At 38.8% G+C, this 19,475-nt stretch overlaps 2 protein-coding genes across 4 annotated transcripts in view; both read left to right on the top strand.

The window, feature by feature from the left end:
- pcnx1 (pecanex 1) overlaps positions 1 to 6,339 on the top strand; it is a 35,600-nt gene extending 29,261 nt beyond the window's left edge. Inside the window, exons 30-35 of one of the 2 annotated variants that reach the window (XM_055169496.2) lie at positions 1,773 to 2,003; positions 2,760 to 3,034; positions 3,118 to 3,290; positions 3,562 to 4,013; positions 4,092 to 4,232; positions 5,249 to 6,339. In XM_055169496.2, coding sequence (XP_055025471.2) covers positions 1,773 to 2,003; positions 2,760 to 3,034; positions 3,118 to 3,290; positions 3,562 to 4,013; positions 4,092 to 4,232; positions 5,249 to 5,389 — 1,413 coding nt within the window. In that variant the 3' untranslated portion in view covers positions 5,390 to 6,339. Of the gene's footprint in view, positions 1 to 1,772; positions 2,004 to 2,759; positions 3,035 to 3,089; positions 3,291 to 3,561; positions 4,014 to 4,091; positions 4,233 to 5,248 lie in introns of those variants that run through there. The other variant, XM_073873446.1, reaches the window with a different exon arrangement.
- Positions 6,340 to 8,625: 2,286 nt separating this feature from the next.
- On the top strand, positions 8,626 to 18,492 carry lgmn (legumain). 2 transcript variants are annotated; one of them, XM_073873449.1, is made up of 14 exons: positions 8,626 to 8,783; positions 9,365 to 9,523; positions 9,622 to 9,719; positions 11,265 to 11,346; positions 11,443 to 11,525; positions 11,744 to 11,819; positions 14,180 to 14,242; positions 14,376 to 14,442; positions 14,516 to 14,639; positions 14,731 to 14,815; positions 14,942 to 15,151; positions 15,410 to 15,580; positions 15,992 to 16,059; positions 17,490 to 18,492. In XM_073873449.1, exons 2-14 carry the CDS (start codon positions 9,377 to 9,379, stop codon positions 17,530 to 17,532), a joined length of 1,317 nt encoding a protein of 438 aa, XP_073729550.1. In that variant the 5' UTR covers positions 8,626 to 8,783; positions 9,365 to 9,376; the 3' UTR covers positions 17,533 to 18,492. The 2 variants fall into 2 exon arrangements, with proteins under 2 accessions (XP_073729550.1, XP_073729551.1); XM_073873450.1 differs by having other exon boundaries at positions 8,671 to 8,783; positions 9,368 to 9,523.
- Positions 18,493 to 19,475: the final 983 nt, after the last annotated feature.

Genomic DNA, 19,475 nt, shown 5'->3' with positions numbered 1-19,475 from the left:
ATGACTGTCATGATCAAAATTAAATAAAAATGAAGAAAAGCACAGATGACAGCATTAAGTACTATTCGGACAGGATTCGTTTTACAGGGGTAGATGGGTAATGTCATTTTACCACAGGAGGTTTGTAATATTAATGGTCAATTAGGACGGGATTAGAAATCTAAGTAAAACATTCAGAAGTGGGAGGGGGAACTCGTTTGCGCAGCGCGTCACCACTCGTCTTCACGTGCACGTGCTCGTCTTTACCTTGCTTCCTGATATCAGATGTGCAAACAACATGACACAGACGAGGAAAACGCGAAACACTGTTTAATTTCAGTTTGGGGAGAACGTCAGTTTCATAAACAGTTCCGTGCCTCTGAGAAGTAAATTTGACTTTTTTTTAAAGTTGTGTCGTGTTATTTAAAAACTGACTTGCCACTGACTTGTTTTTCCGCCTAGAACACAAATAAATGCTTCTTTAAGTTCTTTTATATTTAAAAAACCCGCAAATTAAAAGGAAATGACGCAATTTACATGTATATTTACAGCTGGTCTATCCGCACTGTATTAGTATTACCTGAGGTAATTTCTCTGGACCTTTTTACAGAAGGTAAAAATCGCCGTAATCTTTACTGACATTGTCTATAATGATTACTGACATGGAGCATTCGGACTGGACTAAAATCACTGAGAAGCTCTGATAAAACTTGCTTTACCCCACCTCCCTATGTAAAACTAATCCCGTCCGAATAGTACTTTAGATTTAGATCTGTTCACGTTGCATCAGATTACTTTATACGCATTATGTTTGCAGCGTTGAGAATTACAACCAATCACAGTTGTGCCTGTTGAGCAGTTGAATGTTATGGCCAGTCAGTGGTGTTTAAATGAGTTTTTGGTACAAATTAAAGAATTTGGTCAAAGCATGCCACGCTTTATGATGAGTTTATCATAGACAACAGCGTGCAGATGCAAATAAGAGAGTCATTGTTCTGTAAAGTCAGACTTATTAGTATATAGCAGAAGTGAGTCATTAACTGTTTCAGAGTTGTTTGGGTAGCTTTCTTTATATTTATTTGCATGATTGATCCTTTTTTTTCATATATGCGTGAAACGGCAACCTAATAATGTATAATCTTTCTTAGCTCGTTAATTTGCCATGTAAATATTGGATTAGAAATACATTTAGAAAACAATAACATTAATCTCATAATTTTTTATATATATTTACCACTTGAGCTACAGGAACACCATATCATACGTGGTGTTTTCTTTTCTTAATATAAACTGTTACGTTTGTAATTATTACATGTCTCTCTGGAATCACATTCAGGTCTCATAGCTCAGTCTGATATTTTGTATAAAGATCGCTGAACTGTATAATGGACCATTCTCTTTATTGGCATCCAGTGTCCTAAAAATGTTAGTTTTGTTTCGATATTTTTCTTATTTAAAACTTGACTCTTCTGTAGTTACATCGTGTACTAAGACAGACGAAAATTAAAAGTTGCTATTTTTCTAAGTCAAATGGCTAGGAGCTATACTCCCATTCTGGCATGATAATGAAGGAACTTTGCTGTTGTACCATGGGTGCAGCAGGTGCCATGATAAATACGCAGTGCCCAAAAATAGTCCCCATCTTACCTAGCTTACTGCCAGCCCCGTAGATTGCCTAAAAGGTATTTCCTTTACATAATAGTGTTCCTTTAAATAATAGTATAATTTCAATTTGCAGCCAGTTGGATATTTTTTTACGTACGTTTTAATGAAAATAATCTCCATCTTTGCAGGATCACTTCACATCCCCTGATGAATATGAGGAGTCGTCTGTACTGTTCGAGGCGATCTCGTCTCATGAGCAGATGCTTGTTATTGCTCACGAGGGTGACCCGGCCTGGCGCAGTGCTGTGCTGTCCAACTCTCCCTCTTTGCTTGCCCTCAGACACGTGCTGGATGAAGGGACCAATGAATACAAGATCATAATGCTTAACAGACGTCACCTCAGCTTTAGGGTCATAAAGGTAAGAACAAAAAAGAAAAAACATGGACTGAAAGAGGTCAAGGCAGAGGTTCTTAAAGGGGATATATCATGAAAATCTGACATTTAAGTGCTATTAATGGGTCCCCAGTGCTTCTATCAACCTAGAAAATGTGAAAAAGAAAAACCCAGTAACTTAGTTTTGGTAAACCGTGTGAAAAAATAGGTCATTAAAATTTGGCTCCCCCTGTGATGTCAGAAGGGGATAATACCGCCCCTTAATCTGCACTATCCAACCACAACACTGCCATTTAGAGCAGAGATCAGCTCATTTGCATTTAAAAGGACACACCCAAAATGGCACATTTTTGCTCACACCTACAAAGTGGCAATTTTAACATGTTATAATAACTTAAATTTTAGCTAAAACTTCACATATGCACTCTGGGGACACCAAAGATTTATTCTTCATCTTAAAAAACCTTGTGAAATGTCCCTTTCAATTTTTGGGGGGTGCCCCCCATGTCTTGGGTGCATCCCTTCGCACCCCCTCCAAAGAAAATCCATGAAATAAAACAATCTCACACTTTCCATTAAACAAAACATATTAAATGATGCTATATAGTGCTATTGGTTATTAGCATTATTTTACTGAGGTTCAATTACACCAAATTTATCATAAATAATGTATTTTATAAAATGTCATAAAACTAAGGAGAGAATCGGCCTCTGTTTGCATAGATGTGATGTTTAAAAAAAACTCATTATTAATATTAAATAAGTAAATGTTTGTTCTCAGGTGAATAAGGAATGTGTGCGTGGCCTGTGGGCGGGGCAACAGCAGGAATTGGTGTTTTTGCGGAACAGAAACCCGGAGCGTGGAAGCATCCAGAACGCCAAGCAAGCACTACGCAACATGATTAACTCTTCATGCGACCAGCCAATCGGATACCCCATCTACGTGTCGCCCCTGACAACTTCTTACTGTAACACACACCCGCAGCTGGGACACATACTGGGTGGACCAATCAGCATCGCCAACATACGAAACTTCATTGTTAACACTTGGCACAGGTGTGTGTGTGTATGAATGAGAGAGAATGTTTTACTATTGTAATCATATTAATAGTGCTGCTCATCTCTCTTTATATCTGTAGACTGCGTAAAGGTTGTGGTGCAGGCTGCAACAGCGGTGGGAATGTGGAAGATTGCGATGCAGGTGGTCTGTCGTGTGGCAGTGGGAATTCTGGGAATTCTGGGACCGGTGCGAGTGATTCCCAGCATAGCTCAGGACCCACAGCTCTGCATGCTTATGCACATCACTCGCTAGGTAAACGCATGCAATTATACTTACTGGGTGAGAACACAGACTGTTACTGTCTAACATATATTCTAATGAGGTCTTGTTAATATATGCAAATCCTCTTTTTAGGTTTGGCCTAATTTGTGTAACTTACACATGCAAAGCATTTCAACAATAAATGTAAAAACTAAAAAACTTGTTGGCTTGATATTTTGCCTTGTGTGAAACCCCCTTTTTGTACAATATAAGTTTCAGATAAATAATTGACATACCTACAATAATCTGTCTCTCTCTCCAGGAATGAGTCAGAGTTCTCAGTCTGTGCAGTCGGGTTTGGTGCGTCAGTCACCTGCTCGCGCGTCTGTAGTGAGTCAGTCGTCCTCGTATCGCCACAGCAGCAGCCGTCAGTCTTCACTCCGTACCTCTGTGACCGGTCTGGAGCCCTGCAGACGCTCATCCAGCAGCCAGCTGTCTCTCCGCACGCTACCCACCTCCCTCCAGCTCCGCCTGGGCACCAACGCATCAGCCGCTTCCGACCCGCCCGGCCCCTCCAGCTCTCTCTCCGCCCATTCCATCCCGCCCTGTAAACGACATGCTCACACGCTCGCAGGCCTGCTGGGAAACGAGGCCTTAGGGCTGGGAACAGACCACCATCCTTACCCCCACCATCATCTTCATCACATCCACCATCATTATCAAAATCCGTCACTGTCCTGTCTGAGGAGGGATGACATCTCTTACAGAGTTCAGGTGAGCATCTGATTGGCTGGTTACAGTATATTGCGTGTGGATTTTGTTACATTTATACACCGATTTGTATTTTGGTAGTTCGTGGATGTAAGTCAGGTGTTGGATGTAATGAATCAATCCAAGAGGAAGGAGCTGGTGTGGCCCGACGAGAGCATGAGACAGAGATCCGGGCGAAACTTCTGGAGAGAGTGGAGCCCTTTAGAGGGCATGGAGGGTCATGTGAGTACATCACACACTCTTTAAAGGGATAGTTCACGCAAAAATGAAACTAATGTCATTTATGACTCACCCTCATGTCGTTTCTAACTCGTAAGACCTTCGTTCATCTTCTGAACACAGTTTAAGATGTTTTATATTTTTACGTCCGAGAGCTTGTTGACCCTTCATTGAAAATCTACGTACGGTATACTGTTCATGTCCAGAAAGGTAATAAAAACATCATCAAAGTAGTTCATGTGACATCCGTGGGTAAGTTAGAATGTGTTGAAGCATCGAAAATACATTTTGGTCCAAAAATAACAAAAATGACGATTTTATTCAGCGTTGTCTTCTCTTCCACGTCTGTTGTGAAGCGCATGCGCGAGACTAAAGTCATGTGACTGCAGTGACGCGAGACGCGGCTGATGTGTTATCTGGTGCGCCCCAGCTGTTTTTTTTGTGTGCACTCGGCCTTTGTTTACAGTCTAAGGGAGATGCACGCTCTAAGTAAAAAAAAAACCTTACATGTCTGAGGATAACACGTCAACACGTCATCACTGCAGTCATGTGACTTTAGTCTTGCGCATGCGCCCCACAACAGACTCTGAAGAGAAGACACTGCTGAATAAAGTCGTCATTTTTGGACCAAAATGTATTTTCGATGCTTCAACACATTCTAACTGACCCACTGATGTCACATGGACTACTTTGATGATGTTTTTGTTGCCTTTCTGGACATGGACGGTGTACCGTACGTGGATGTTCAATGTGGGGTCAACAGGCTCTCTGACTAAATCTGGAACATCTTGGGCTGTGTTCCGGGGGTGAACGGGGGTCTTGCGAGTTTGGAGCGACATGGGGGTGAGTCATTGATGACATTGGTTTCATTTTTGGGTGAACTATCCCTTTAAAGCCTATGGTGAAATTATGATTTTGGGTGAAATTATTTATTTTTAACAGTGAATTTAGCCTTAAATTTATAGTTACATTTATTAGTGATACAATTATTCATTTGTTTTTACTGCACTCTTTCTTAGGTGGTTCATCGATGGGTGCCTTGCAGCCGTGACCCGGTTAGTCGATCTCACATTGATAAGACCATCCTGCTGGTCCAGGTGGATGATAAACTGGTTCCTATTGTAGAGACAGGAGTGATTGAACTGGGGGCAGAGGTGTGAAGACACACACACACTTTTAACGTCAGGCCTCTGCACGTGCCAGATAGTGGACGCTCCGAGCTGCTGGTTCGGGAGCAGGAATCCAGGGAATTGTGCAAACAAAGAAAATACACACACCCTGCAAGAAGCACACTTGCTGAAATCTGGACAGAAAGCTGCCTTGCTCTGTGTTTCTCGAATATGCTGCATGAGAGATCAGCTTCTGTAGACTTTTCTCTCTCTCTGCTTCTCCTTTATGAGCAGCGGTGGTCTCATTCTGTCTTTGAGTTTCTATGCATCTCATCAGCTCTTTGTAAACACATGCAAACACACAGGGAACACTAAGACGTGCTTGATACACACACACACAGAGGAAACATTTTTTTATTGCAGCTATAATTAAGTTTTATTTTGTATATTCTGCCAAATTAAATCGGGTGCAGTGTTGCCCTGGAAATGCAGTGAGTCGTGCTGCCAATTCAGACAGACGATCATGGTGGGGATGATGAAGATGATCAAATAGAAAGCAGGTGCTTCCTATCCAGACCTCTTCTTCTTCATCCCCATATATTTTGTTGAGGATACATTTCAGAGACATGTGTTATTATGAGAAACTTTAACTTGCACTATGATTTTTTTTCTTTCGTTTTTTGATTTGCAGATGTGCACTACTCTCTTAAATCACAGAAATTATTTATTTCTATACGGTTTAAATCATCACGATTACCGATGCCTTCGGAATGATTAACGCAAAATCATTGACACTTTCATTTTCTGCCACTTTGACCGTTTTTATTTTTCGCTTGAGGACAGAGGTGGTTTTTACCACATGTAGTTATGTACGAATATATATATATGTGTGTGTGTGTCTGTAAAAAGATTTGGCTTTGAATATTTATTATTGTATTTACATTTTGTTATATTGTTTTTCATTTACGGGACAAATAAAGATGCATAAATATGGAAAACTATCCTTTTTGCTGAGTGACTGATGACATTGCACTTTAATTCATTCTCATAAACCAGAGTTTATATGGTGGTTGAGGTCATATACATGTGACATGAGGGTGAAGGTTTCTATCTATCATAAAATGATGATCAGAGCCAGGGACTAGACTAGAGGATGTTGTTTACTCAAACGTTTCGAGTACGACACAAATATACCAGGTTCCCACAGGTTCTTGAAATCCTTGAAAGATTGTGAATCTGGGGGAAAAAATTCAAGGCTATGGGAAGATTTTGAAAATATACATACATACATACATAGAGGTCATTGAAAGTGCTTGAATCTATTTTATGCAAGAAGTTGTCTGGAAAAAAATTCATATAATTCCCTGTGTAGTGTAGGATATTATCATACAATTCTAGACTTCTTAAGCACACATGCTAAACTGTTCACTTTAAATGCTTATATCTTCTGTATGCATATGTTGATTTATACCAAAATGCTTTTTTGCATAGTTGTGTTTGACACATGGGTAACGTTTGTAACTGTTGTTCCCTGAGAAGGGAACGAGACGCTGTGTTTCCCTTGCCATACTTCCTGCGTCCCTGTAACGCCGTCTTTGGCAATATTTCAGATAGCGATATACTTCCTGGCTCCTGTGTCACCCTGTCTTTGTTGTTAAGCCTCACCATTGGTTGAATTTGATATACACATTCAGACGCACTTACACCTGGAGGCGTCCCCAAAGTGTCACCACAGTGACGCAGCACGAGTTCCCTTAAAAGGGAACTATAACTGTGTATCTTAAAAGGTAACACGATGTAACCTTGCTCTTACTTGAAATGTGTCCTCACATTTTGTCCTTGAATTTGAGGGTATTGGCCCTGAAAAGTCCTTGAAAGGTCCTTGAATTTGAAGTTAACTAAGGTGTGGGAACCCTGAATATACATTTTCTGCGATCATTTTGTCACTAAGGTATATTGAAGTATAATTTCAAGCATTTCGTATGTTTTAAGGCTATTCTTTATTCATGGGTGTGTTCTTGTAAATTTTGAATGAGCCCATGACTGAGAAGCAATGTTTTAGGATGCTTTACCGTTGGCACTGATGGTAGTGCTCCCCTTTTCTTCTCTGGACAAGTTTTTTTCTGGATGCTCTAAACGGTCAAAAAGAAGATTCATCAGAGAAAATCACTACCCCAGTCCTCAGCAATCCAGTCCCTGTACCTTTTGCAGATTGTCAGTCTGTCCCTTAAGTTTTTTTTCTGGAGAGAACCAGCTTTTTTGATGCCCTCCTTGACACCAGGCCATCCTCCAAAAGTTTTCGGCTCACACCTACCTGCTGCCATTCCTGAGCAAGCTCTGCACTGGTGGGGCCTCAAACCGTAGCTGAATGAGCCATGAATAAAGTTTTTCAACCACCCAAAAAGAGTTTGGTGATAAACAATGCCTTTTTCAGCATGATGGAGCACCTTGCCATGAGGCAAAAGTGATAACTAAGTTGCTCGGGGAACAGAACATCGAAATTTTGGTCCATGGCCAGAAAACTCCCCAGACCTTAATCCCACTGAGAACTTGTGGTCAATCCTCAAGAGGTGGGTAGACAAACAAAAGCCCATATATTAAAGTATTTTAATATTATTAAAAATTATGGGGACTTTTAAGGGAAATTTTCAGTAGCAGACGTGTACGCAACTACGCATTAACATATACACCTGTGAAGAATGAATTTTACAGCCGGTAAAAAGCCTTAATATATTAGTAATAGTAATTGCTTTAATAAAGAAATACTACTAAAAAATCATGACAGATGTTGACTGATCTAAGGTATCAGATCTGTTTTTATCGTAATACCAGAACTATGAAACACAACTGCTTGCCTTGCAAATATGTTGTATCATGGGACACAATGTCTTGTAAAAACGGCACTACAGCTGACATCACGTCAGCATTAAAAACCTGTAGTTACAGTAAAATATCAGTCATATGACAAACGCATGATTGATCATGCGCTGCTAGTTATATTCCCCAGATGGTAAAAAGCAGGTGTGGATTCAAATAGAAACTGATTAATAAATGTTGTGTAACCAATTTATTAAATTCCCTAAGATAACAGTGGCATTTCCCTAAAGCATTTCTTACTGTAATAAATACATCCTCTTAGTCGTATTACTGGCGAACCACAACAGACATGCGGGTATAATGTTATTTTATTTTATATAATGTTCTTTTGTTTTGTTTTCCAGCGAAACTTACGGCACATGATCGACTAGTCACGCGGTTATTTAAGGACCCGCCCGTTCAGGGACAAGAAAATTCTGATTGGCTGTCGTACTCGGGTTCTTTAAGATGATTGGATGGCGCACTGAATCTGTTTTCGGAGACCGCGCATGCGCACTCGACGATCAACTTGTAATAAATATCGCGTCGGTCGGGATCGAATATGTTCTTGCGGTGCCTACAGTAGAAGGTAAGCGCACAAAAACTGTTGTCGTCTTTGTTTTGGTCATTGGTTTTTGTAGAAATAGCTTGTTTTCTTTACTTGTGCTACTTAATTTACTCAACCTGAGAATTTTTGTGTTCGCCTGTATTTGTAGCCCATATTTCCTTGTCTGGGAATATGTGACTCATTTGTCCATACCTTGGTAACTTAAAGTCTAGTTAGGTTCCATGTTTGTTTATTACTGTAGTTGTAACCGTAGTACCTATATTGTTTTATAAAGATGAAAAGAGCTGAGAAAATAACATTAAGTTATAAGACTCAAATGTATCCTACTGTAACTTATCTTAGTCTTACTGTAAACAGACTTAATTGAGGAAATGTGTTGACATATAGATAACACACTGCATGTGCTGAAGTAAAAAACAGTGCAGTATAATAAATAATGTATAATTTATATATATATATATATATATATATATATATATATATAGAGAGAGAGAGAGAGAGAGAGAGAGAGAGAGAGAGAGAGAGACAGACAGAGAGAGAGAGATACACTTTACATTTAATTTGTTGTTGTTTTTTAAATATGCATGGTATTTTTATTCTAGTAGACTGCAGAGATGACTTCACAGACAGTAAGTGTTTTAGGCCTCATCCTAAGTGTGGTGCTGATAGTGAGTGGTTTTCCTACTGAGCAGCCAGAAAATGGGAAGCACTGGGTAGTCATTGTGGCTGGATCCAATGGCTGGTACAACTACAGACATCAGGCTGAGATTGCAGGGCATTTTTGGGCTATTTTCCTTTATACCTGTCTATTACTTTAACTTGAAGCGCTTTGAACCCTTTTGTATTTGTGCATAAATAGGCTGACGTTTGCCACGCCTACCAGATCGTCCGTAAGAACGGAATCCCAGATGAGCAGATTGTGGTGATGATGTATGATGACCTGGCTCAGGACCCTAGGTGAGCATGACCTTTTTCTTAACTAGTACCATTGTATTGGTAAATACCTGTGATTGTAACCATTTCCAACTGGTTTGAGGAGAGATCATCCATGATCTGGGATCAAAGTTGCTCTGTTCTGCCATAGCTGTTGTGGTCTTGGGGGGACATTCCACTTTTTTTGAAGATATGGTCGTTTTCGGGCTCCCCTGGAGTTGAACATTTGATTCTTGACGTTTTGGAATCCATTCAGCTGATCTTTGGGTCTGGCGCTAGCACTTTTAGCATAGCTTAGCACAATCCATTGATTCTGATTAGACCATTAGCATCGCGCCTTAAAAAATAACCAAAGAGTTTCGATATTTTTCCTATTTAAAACTTCGTGTACTAAGACCGACAGAAAATTAAAAGTTGCGATTTTCTGGGCAGATATGGCTGGGACTGTACTCTAATTCTGGCGTAGTGATAAAAGGCCTTCGCTGATGTGGCATGGCTGCAGCAGGCGTAGTGATATTACGCACTGCCTGAAAATAGTCCCCTGCCATTGAAAGTAACCAAGGGGACTATTTTGGGCAGTGCGTAATATAACTACGCCTGCTGCAGCCATGTTACATCAGCAAAGTCACTGATTATTACGCCAGTTTGAGAGTATAGTCCTTGCCATATCTGCCTAGAAAATCGTAGCTTTTAATTTTCCGTCGGTCTTAGTACACGATGTAACTACAAGAGTCAAGTTTAAACTAGAAAAAATATCTAAACTCTTTGGTTTTTTTTTAGCGCGATGCTAATGGTCTAATCAGATTCAATGGATTATGCTAAGCTATGCTAAAAGTGCTAGCGCCAGACCTGAAGATCAGCTGAATGGGTTCCAAAACGGTAAGAATCAAATGTTTAACTCTAGGGGAGCTGGAAGATGAGCATATTTTCGAAAGAGGTGGAGTGTCCCTTTAAGCAACTCTTAACTTCCAAATTGTGGGAATTCACTGTAAATTGTTTGGATAAAATGGGTTAAATAGCTTACTGTGTAATTACTGTGTAATGCATTTGCATTGCTTAGACAGTGTATTTTAAGAGCATACATAAAACCAAAGATTCAGCTTTACACACAAAGCATACAGACTGTTGCTTTACTGAAGTCACAAACATCTTACGTAAGCACCAAGAGAAGAAAGTGATGCATGATAAGGCATGTTTGGATATAGTTTGTTTTAACTTCAGCTCACATAATTTCCCTTTGTATATTTTTGACAGACTACAATTTGTCAGAATATGAGGTTTATGGTAATAAAGGAAAATAAAAAGGTAAAATTGTAGACATTATTTGCTTTTTAGTGGATGTTGCACAACTTAGATTTCATAGTGGCTTCTTTATACGTAGGTCAGGTGTTCTTGTTTAATGAACCAATAAAGGAAGACGATTGAAGTTTTTGAACTTTGGATCAGTCACATGGTTCTACTGTTAATTTTAAACTTAAGTTAACCTAAAGAGAAAGGTGTGGTTAAGTTCACTGGTTTGACAAAATCGCAACACTAACATGTGACATATAATTGTATTTGTGTGTCCAGTAATCCAACGCCAGGAGTGATCATAAACAGACCCAATGGAACCGATGTTTACAAAGGAGTGCTGAAAGACTACACTGGTGATGTGCGTTATCTGAGACTCCTAAATCTGATATTTGAGATTGTAAACGTTGGGTGTTTGCCATTCACCGATTCAATATTTTGTGTGTTTGTGATTTAGGATGTGACTCCTCAGAATTTCCTGGCGGTGTTGAAAGGTGATGCATCTGGTGTAAAAGGAGGATCTGGGAAAGTGCTGAACAGGCAAGTTAACATAGAGATGGGGTCAGCGGTTCAAAAAAACAATAACATTTAAGTTAGTATGGAAATTAACGTATGGGGGATTTTAGTGTTCTCCCACCATCAGTTACAGGAAAAATATGTTTATTTGTCTTTCTGCGTCTCTGTTTGTACATGCTGAGTCAGAAATGCTGGTTAACAGGTCTTGTGATATTTTTTTCTTTGTTTCTTCCTACTGGCAGCGGTCCAAATGATCATGTGTTTGTCTATTTTACTGATCACGGAGCCCCAGGTCTGGTGGCCTTTCCTAATGATGAGGTAAGCACTTTTCACTTCCTCTGTTGATTTTGCTGAATCAGATCGTTTCAGGCGATTTGACACGCTACTTCCTTTAAATTATATATAGAAATCTAATCAACATACAGTGAAAATGTTTTAGTGTTTCACTTTTTTTATTGTATAACATACAGGTGCTGGTCATATAATAATTTGGTCATATAAGATTTATTTCAATAAGTGAAACTTGTATATTATATTCATTACACACTTATTGATATGTTTCAAATGTTTGTTTCTTTTGATTTTGATGATTGTAGCTGACAACTAAGGAAAATCCCATTACCTATTACTTAAGCCCAATATAAAGAAAGGATTTTTAGAATTCTTGGCCTACTGAAAGTATGAACTTAAAGTATAAGCATGTACACAAACTCAATACTTAGTTGGGGTTCCTTTTGCCTGAATTACTGCAGCAATGCAGCGTGGCATTGAGTCCATCCATCTGTGGCACTGCTCAGGTGTTATGAGAGCCCAGGTTGCTCTGATAGTGGCCTTCAGCGCTTCTGCATTATTGGGCCTGGCATATCGCATCTTCCTCTTCACAATACCCCATAGATTTTCGATGGGGTTAAAGGCGCTCTAAGCGAATCTGTGTAACGTCACTTTTTGTTGATGTTTGTACTGTTTTCAAACAAACGGAGCGTAGCTAACTCCTCCCCCTCCCTTCCGTGCTTTCATGAACGCACCCAACTCCCACCCCCAAATCCTTCTTGTCGTTTATTGGCTGGAACACTTTGTTATGTTTTGTGATGGTAGGTTTGGCCACTGTATTTTTATTGCAGTTTGTGGAGCCTGGGCTGTCTACAGAGAACGTGTTTTTTACAGTTTGATCAGCGGTCAGGCAGCAAGCAGATAGTGAGGATGTTTGCTGTATGTAACAAAAAATGTTTTATGGTCTAAAACGCATGAATTCGCTTAGAGCACCTTTAAGGTCAGGCGAGTTTGCTGGCCAATTAAGAACAGGGATACCATAGTCCTTAAACCAGGTACTGGTAGCTTTGGCACTGTGTGCAGGTGCCAAGTCCTGTTGGAAAATGAAATCTCCATAAAGTTGGTCAGTAGCAGAAAACATGAAGTGCTCTAAAACGTCCTGGTATACGGCTCCTTGGACCTCAGAAAACACAGTGGACCAACACCAGCAGATGACATGGCACCCCAAACCATCACTGAGTGTGAAAACTTTACACTGGACCTTAAGCCACGTGGTTTGTGTGCCTCTCCTCTTTTCCTCCAAACTCTGGGACCCTGATTTCTAAAGGAAATGCAAAATTTACTTTCATCAGAGAACATAACTTTGGACCACTCAGCAGCAGTCCAGAAGCGAGACGCTTTAAGAGTGGCTTGACACAAGGAATGCAACAGCTGAAACCCATGTCTTGCATCCGTCTGTGTGTAGTGGTTCTTGAAGCACTGACTCCAGCTTCAGTTCACTCTTTCTGATTCTTCCACACATTTTTGAATGGGTTTTGTTTTACAATCCTTTCCAGGGTGCGGTTATCCCTTTTGCTTGTACACTTTTTTCTACCACATCTTTTCCTTCCCTTCGCCCCTCTATTAATGTGTTTGGACACAGACAAGTCAGCAGTCTTCCCCATGATTGTGTAGCCTACAGAACTAGACTGAGAGACCATTTAAAGGCCTTTGCAGGTGTTTTGGCTTAATAAGCTGATTAGAGTGTGGCACCAGGTGTCTTCAAAATGAAACCTTTTCAAAATATTCACATTTTCTGAGATAATGATTTTGGGATTTTCCTTGGTTGTCAGTTATAATCATCAAAATTAAAAGAAATAAACATTTGAAATATATCAGTCTGTGTAATGAATGAATGAATATAATATACACATTTCACTTTTTGAATGGAATTGGTGAAATAAATCAACTTTCTGATGATATTCTAATTAAATGACCAGCACCTGTATCTGATATAACAATAATTAGCAAGTTTTATTTGCAAGTTGACAACAGATTTTGTTGTCAAGCTTTGAAAGTCTAAAACCTATTCAATTCAGCTTATTACTGTGTTCTCAAATTTTGTCACGCACAAATTTCGCAAACATCATATCTAAATCTAAAAAAAATTTCCTTCCTTATAGGAATAATCTTTGGTGCTTTTAAAATCTGTCTTGACAGCAGTAAATCAGCTGACATTAAAAAAACTCATATATGAGTAACCTATTAAATCATAGACGGTTGCTACATTGACATCTTTTCCAGTAAATATGTTTCCCTGCAATGTATGAGGGATATTGCTTCACATCTCAATTGACGTTATCATCAGTTAATGCAATACATCTCAAGTTAATTATTATAAATCACGTCTATCTTTTGTCTTGTTTTAGCTTCACGTAGAAGACCTGATGGAGGCCATCAAGTACATGCATACCAACAATAAGTACAAGAAGGTAACTTTTACTTGTGTTTTTTTATCACTATTTGATAAAAAGCTGCAATGCATTATTTTTAAATCTCTCTCTCTCTCTCTCTCTCTCTCTCTCTCTCTCTCTCTCTCCCTCTCTCTCACACACAAACACAAAGATGGTGTTTTATATTGAGGCCTGTGAGTCTGGCTCTATGATGAAGCCTCTTCCAGTTGACATTGATGGTGAGTTTTTCTGACATCATCAGATGTTGTGTGTGATTTGGACAGTTGTTATAATCCTGCCTTTGTGTTTTAGTGTACGCCACGACTGCAGCTAATGGTAAGGAGTCATCATACGCCTGTTACTACGATGAGGCCAGAGACACTTACCTGGGAGATTGGTACAGTGTCAACTGGATGGAGGACTCAGACGTGGAGGAATACACAAACATCTGACAGAGAATTTGTACCACATGTGTAATTCTATTGAAAGATGTTTTAAACAGTGTTTCTTTTGTTTTTATAGGAGGATCTGAGCCAGGAAACACTCGCTAAACAATTCAAGATCGTGAAAGCCAAAACCAACACCAGCCATGTGATGCAGTACGGAAATAAGGTAAATTGGGCAATTGTGACTTGTCACTGTAGGTCACAAAGATAAGCAAGCGTTGGCGAAAGCAGAAATGCTGTTTTGGTCATTGTCTGTACACTAATGTAACCATTTTTGTGTATTGGATTTCAGACGCTGTCCCACATGAAGGTGGTTGCCTTCCAGGGTAACTCGAAAGGTCGCGTTGAGACATCTGAGACCGTGTCATTACCTGTGATTAAAGAACTTGACCTCATAAGCAGCCCCGATGTGCCACTTGCAATCATGAAGAGGAAACTCATGAAAACTAATGATATCAAGGCCGCCCACGTTCACCTGCAGGAAATCAATGCACATCTGCAGGTATGAGACACTGGCGTATCAATCACTTCATACTGGACCTATCATATAAAAGGAGTATGACCGGCTGTGCTGCTGTATATCGTAAAATGAAGTGAAAAGTCAAAGTGAAAAGGCCTGTAATATAAATAAATTCCCTGATATGATCTATTATGGTTTACGATATATTTAGGGTCAAGCCCTATATGAATATACCTTGTTGGGCTTCACCCCGTGTTTGCTGCTTGCAGTGATATTTTGCACTTGTTTTTATGAATGCAGGTGCGGGAGCTGCTTGCAAACACAATGCGTAAGATCGTAGAGCACGTGGTGCAGGACAAAGAGGAAGTGCAGAGTTATCTGGATGGGCGGGAAGATCTCACACAGTATGCCTGCTATAAAACCACCGTCAAACACTACAAACAGCACTGCTTTAACTGGAACCAACAAGAGGTACACACAAGCAACAGGGGTTTTTGTATCCTGTAGTATTGGCTAGAAACGCTTGACCTTAAATGTTACACTTGTACACTTAACTTTTATTTAACCTCCTAGGACCTGTATGTGGACATCACATATTTTTTGTTGTTTGCACCATAATACTTAATTCTGTGTAACTGAAACCTGTAGGACACAAATGTGGACAATTACCCTACTTTGTGTTTAAAGGAAAATATTTAGTTATTATATTTATTGGTTCTTCCTAAGCCCAAAATAGCTGTAAGAAATCTGAAAAAAAAGACAAACAAAAGCTTGCGTCTTAGGAGGTTATAGCTGAAATTGAGAGCTGATTAATTATTAATGTAATTTACTGTAGTCATTTATTATAGCTGTTAACCAACTTTGTTCCTCTGTGTGTTGCAGTATGAATATGCTCTGAGACACTTGTATGCTTTAGTCAACCTGTGTGAGGGAGGATACCAGGCACAGAGGTAAAAACACACATATTTTTCACTCTCTCATAAACCATTTTAGAGCTCAGTGTCTTAAAGGAAAACACCACAGTTTTTAATATATTACTATGTTCTTACCTCAACTTAGACAAATTAATGGATACCTATCTTTTGTCGGTGCGTGCACTTAATCTTTGTACAACGCATCGTGAATGTGCTGGCATTTGGCCTGGCCCCATTCATTCCTTGGGGTCCAGGCAGGGATGAATTGGGAGGCCACCAAACACTTCCATGTTTTCCCTGTTTGAGGACTGTTACATGAGTAGTTACACGAGTAAGTATGGTGGCACAAGGATAAAAAATTGGAACAATATTGTAGGCAGAAGAGCACTTAGTTTGCAAACTGGGTGCTCTTTCGTCATACAATATATTAATAATTTTTTATCCGTTTAAAAAAAATCGGCACGTTTTATTTTGTGCCACCATACTTACTTGTGTAACTACTCATGTGGTTGTCTTTGGATGGGGAAGACATGGAGGTGTTTGGTGGCTTCTGAATTTACCCCTGTCTGGGTCCTGGGGAGTGAATGGGGCTAGGCTAGATGCTGACGCATTCACGACGCGCTGTGCGGGGATTGAGTGCATGCATTGATAAAAGATAGGTATGTATTAATTAATCTGATTTGAAGTAAGAACATAGTAAATATTGAAAAATGGTGGTGTTTTCCTTTAAAAACAAAAGCGTAAAAATGCAGCATAAAGCCCCTTGGGGACTTTTTTTATAATAGTAGTAATGCAAAGTCGGCAACACCAAAGCTCCAAAAGTATCAAAAATATTTATAGTAATAGTAGTGGTTGATCAGCTGGGCTAATTTGTCTGATGAAGAGCCTGCGTGCTCGAAACGTAACCTGATGCCATGCACTGTTTTTAATCAATAAATATTTTTGATACTTTTGGAGCTTTGGTGTTGCCGACTTTGCATTACTACTATTACGTTTTTTTTTGTCAAGCACCCAATTTAAATTGATGTGCGTGCTTTAGCCTGCTTTTTGGACTTTTTTATAATGCAATGGCGCCCCCTTCCTGCAGTAGCTGGTTACAATCTTGTATCTGGGATAGAAAAGAGAAAAGAAGAGCTCATGTATGCCTGAGCATATAAGGATTTTGTTGCTGAATAATACAAATATACCCATAAAATATGATTACAATAACACTTATAGGAATCTTGTTATAAAACCATGCACACAGAACAGTTCAATGCAAAAATACATTGGAGACATAATGCAATGTAAAACAGACGCAAGTAGTACTGTAAAAATAAATGCATTCAAAACAGAAAAACAAAAAACATAATAATAGTCCCGGTAATGTAGTTAATGTTTTGTTTATATAAATATATTACACAAGGATGTAAGTGAAAAATATTTGGTTTTTCAAACAATGCTTTAATATCTCTCTGTTCTCACAGAATCACACTGGCTATGGATCATGTGTGTTACTTCAGACAGTAGAAATGTGAACCGCTGAGGGCTTGTGTTGGATGAACTTCACTTTGCACTAAAGAATCTGACTGTGGGGAAAATCACTATCATCACACTGCAATCGAATGCTAGCTTTGGTTTTAATCTGTTTGAAAGTGTTTTTATGAGGAATTGCACTTTTAAATTTTTATTGTGAATGTTTTACAGCTTTTATATTTTACTCAAAAGTGGTGTGTTTTAGGATGCTGCCCACGAGAACTTCTTAATCCTGACAACTTTTTAATTCCCTGACATATTTCTGCACCTCGGCGACAGTTATTGTCAATCGAGTAAAGATGCTTTAAGAGTGTATAAAATAAACCAAACTGTTTGCATGTCCAGCCTGGAAATAAGGTTGAATTCTATAGGATATTAAATGGAAACAAATGTAAATCTATTTAAACACTAGCATTGTGCTACACAATATACTTGTTATATATGTATTGAGACATGATAATGCCCATTTTGTCTTCTAGTGAAAACAATGTAGCTTAAGCATTTATTGTTTGTATACCTATTACATAGATATATAATATTGTACATCAAGTACAAACCAAATTATTTACCTAAAAACGTGTGGTCATAGCTAACAAGAAGTGTCTTAAATGACTGAGATCAGCTCACAAAAACAGCTGCAGTTTAAGCAGTTAATAAGCAGGTTTGTTTTGTGTGATGACTGTAGTGTTTAGGGTGGTTATTATGTCAAGTGCTCTCCATTAAGACTAAATTCAGGCCTCATCCCTCTGAACTAAAGAGGAGTCTGTGTTTAAAAAAAAAATCAAGTGTTAGATTTTGGTACTCTGATGGAAAGCAAGATTGCACAGGTGACAAATGAGCTAAAACTTCTGAAACTATACTGAACTATGGTACAAGTTATTCTGTCAATTTTCTTAATTTTTGTTAAGCAGTGTCATTTGATTTTAAAAAAATTGAATAAATGTATTAAGTCTTTGAATGGTTTTTTTTCTCCTGCCAATGTAAAAATGTGTTCTGTAAACAAATAAACAGGGAATACTATATAGATGATCATTTTATTATAAAGCATTTATTTAAAATGGAGACATGAACCAATGACATGATAGGAGAAATATGCCAAAAATGTAGTTCAAACTCATTTTTACACTGATGATAAAACATTTTATTGGGGGTGGGGTGTTGGTTTGCCTCGTCTGATGTTGCCGTAACTTAAAATATCAAAAATTATAAAATAAAGAGCCAGTTTCTAGTCTCATGGCAATCAAAAGGCTTTGTCTCTACGAGTCGGTTTCCCAGACAGGGTTTAGGTTAAGCCAGGCTTAAATTATATAAGGATATTTAAAGGGGACATTTCACAAGACGTTTTTAAGATGTAAAATACGTTTTTGGTGTCCCCAGAGCACATATGTGAAGTTCTAGCTCAAAATACAATATAGATAATTTATTATAGCATGTTAAAATTGCCACTTTGTAGGTGTGAGCAAAAATGTGCAGTTTTTGGGTGTGTCCTTTAATGCAGTGGTAGTAATAAAATGCAGTGCCGTGGTTGGATAGTGCAGATTAAGGGGCGGTATTATCCCCTTTTGACATCACAAGGGGAGCCAAATTTCAATGACCTATTTTTCCACATGCTTGCAGAGAATGGTTTACCAAAACTAAGTTACTAGTTTGTTCTTTTTTACATTTTCTAAGTTGATACAAGCACTGGGGACCCATTTATAGCACTTAAACTTGACTTAAGTCAGATTTTCATGATATGCCCCCTTTAAGTAGTTTTTACAAACTTACCTTTCAAAAACAATACTGGTGTACATCTTGAGACAAAACAATGGCACTGAAATATGTTTAGATATGTCATGACAAGATATTTTTAAATTATGGCAGCTCAAACATGCATTTTAGTCTGGGATTAGGAAACCACCCCTATGTTATTTCTTCAGTATAAATGTTATTGTACA

The sequence above is a fragment of the Misgurnus anguillicaudatus genome, chromosome 11 (genome assembly GCF_027580225.2).
Source record: "Misgurnus anguillicaudatus chromosome 11, ASM2758022v2, whole genome shotgun sequence".
NCBI lineage: Eukaryota > Metazoa > Chordata > Actinopteri > Cypriniformes > Cobitidae > Misgurnus > Misgurnus anguillicaudatus.
This window is presented reverse-complemented; position numbering and strand designations above follow the sequence as displayed.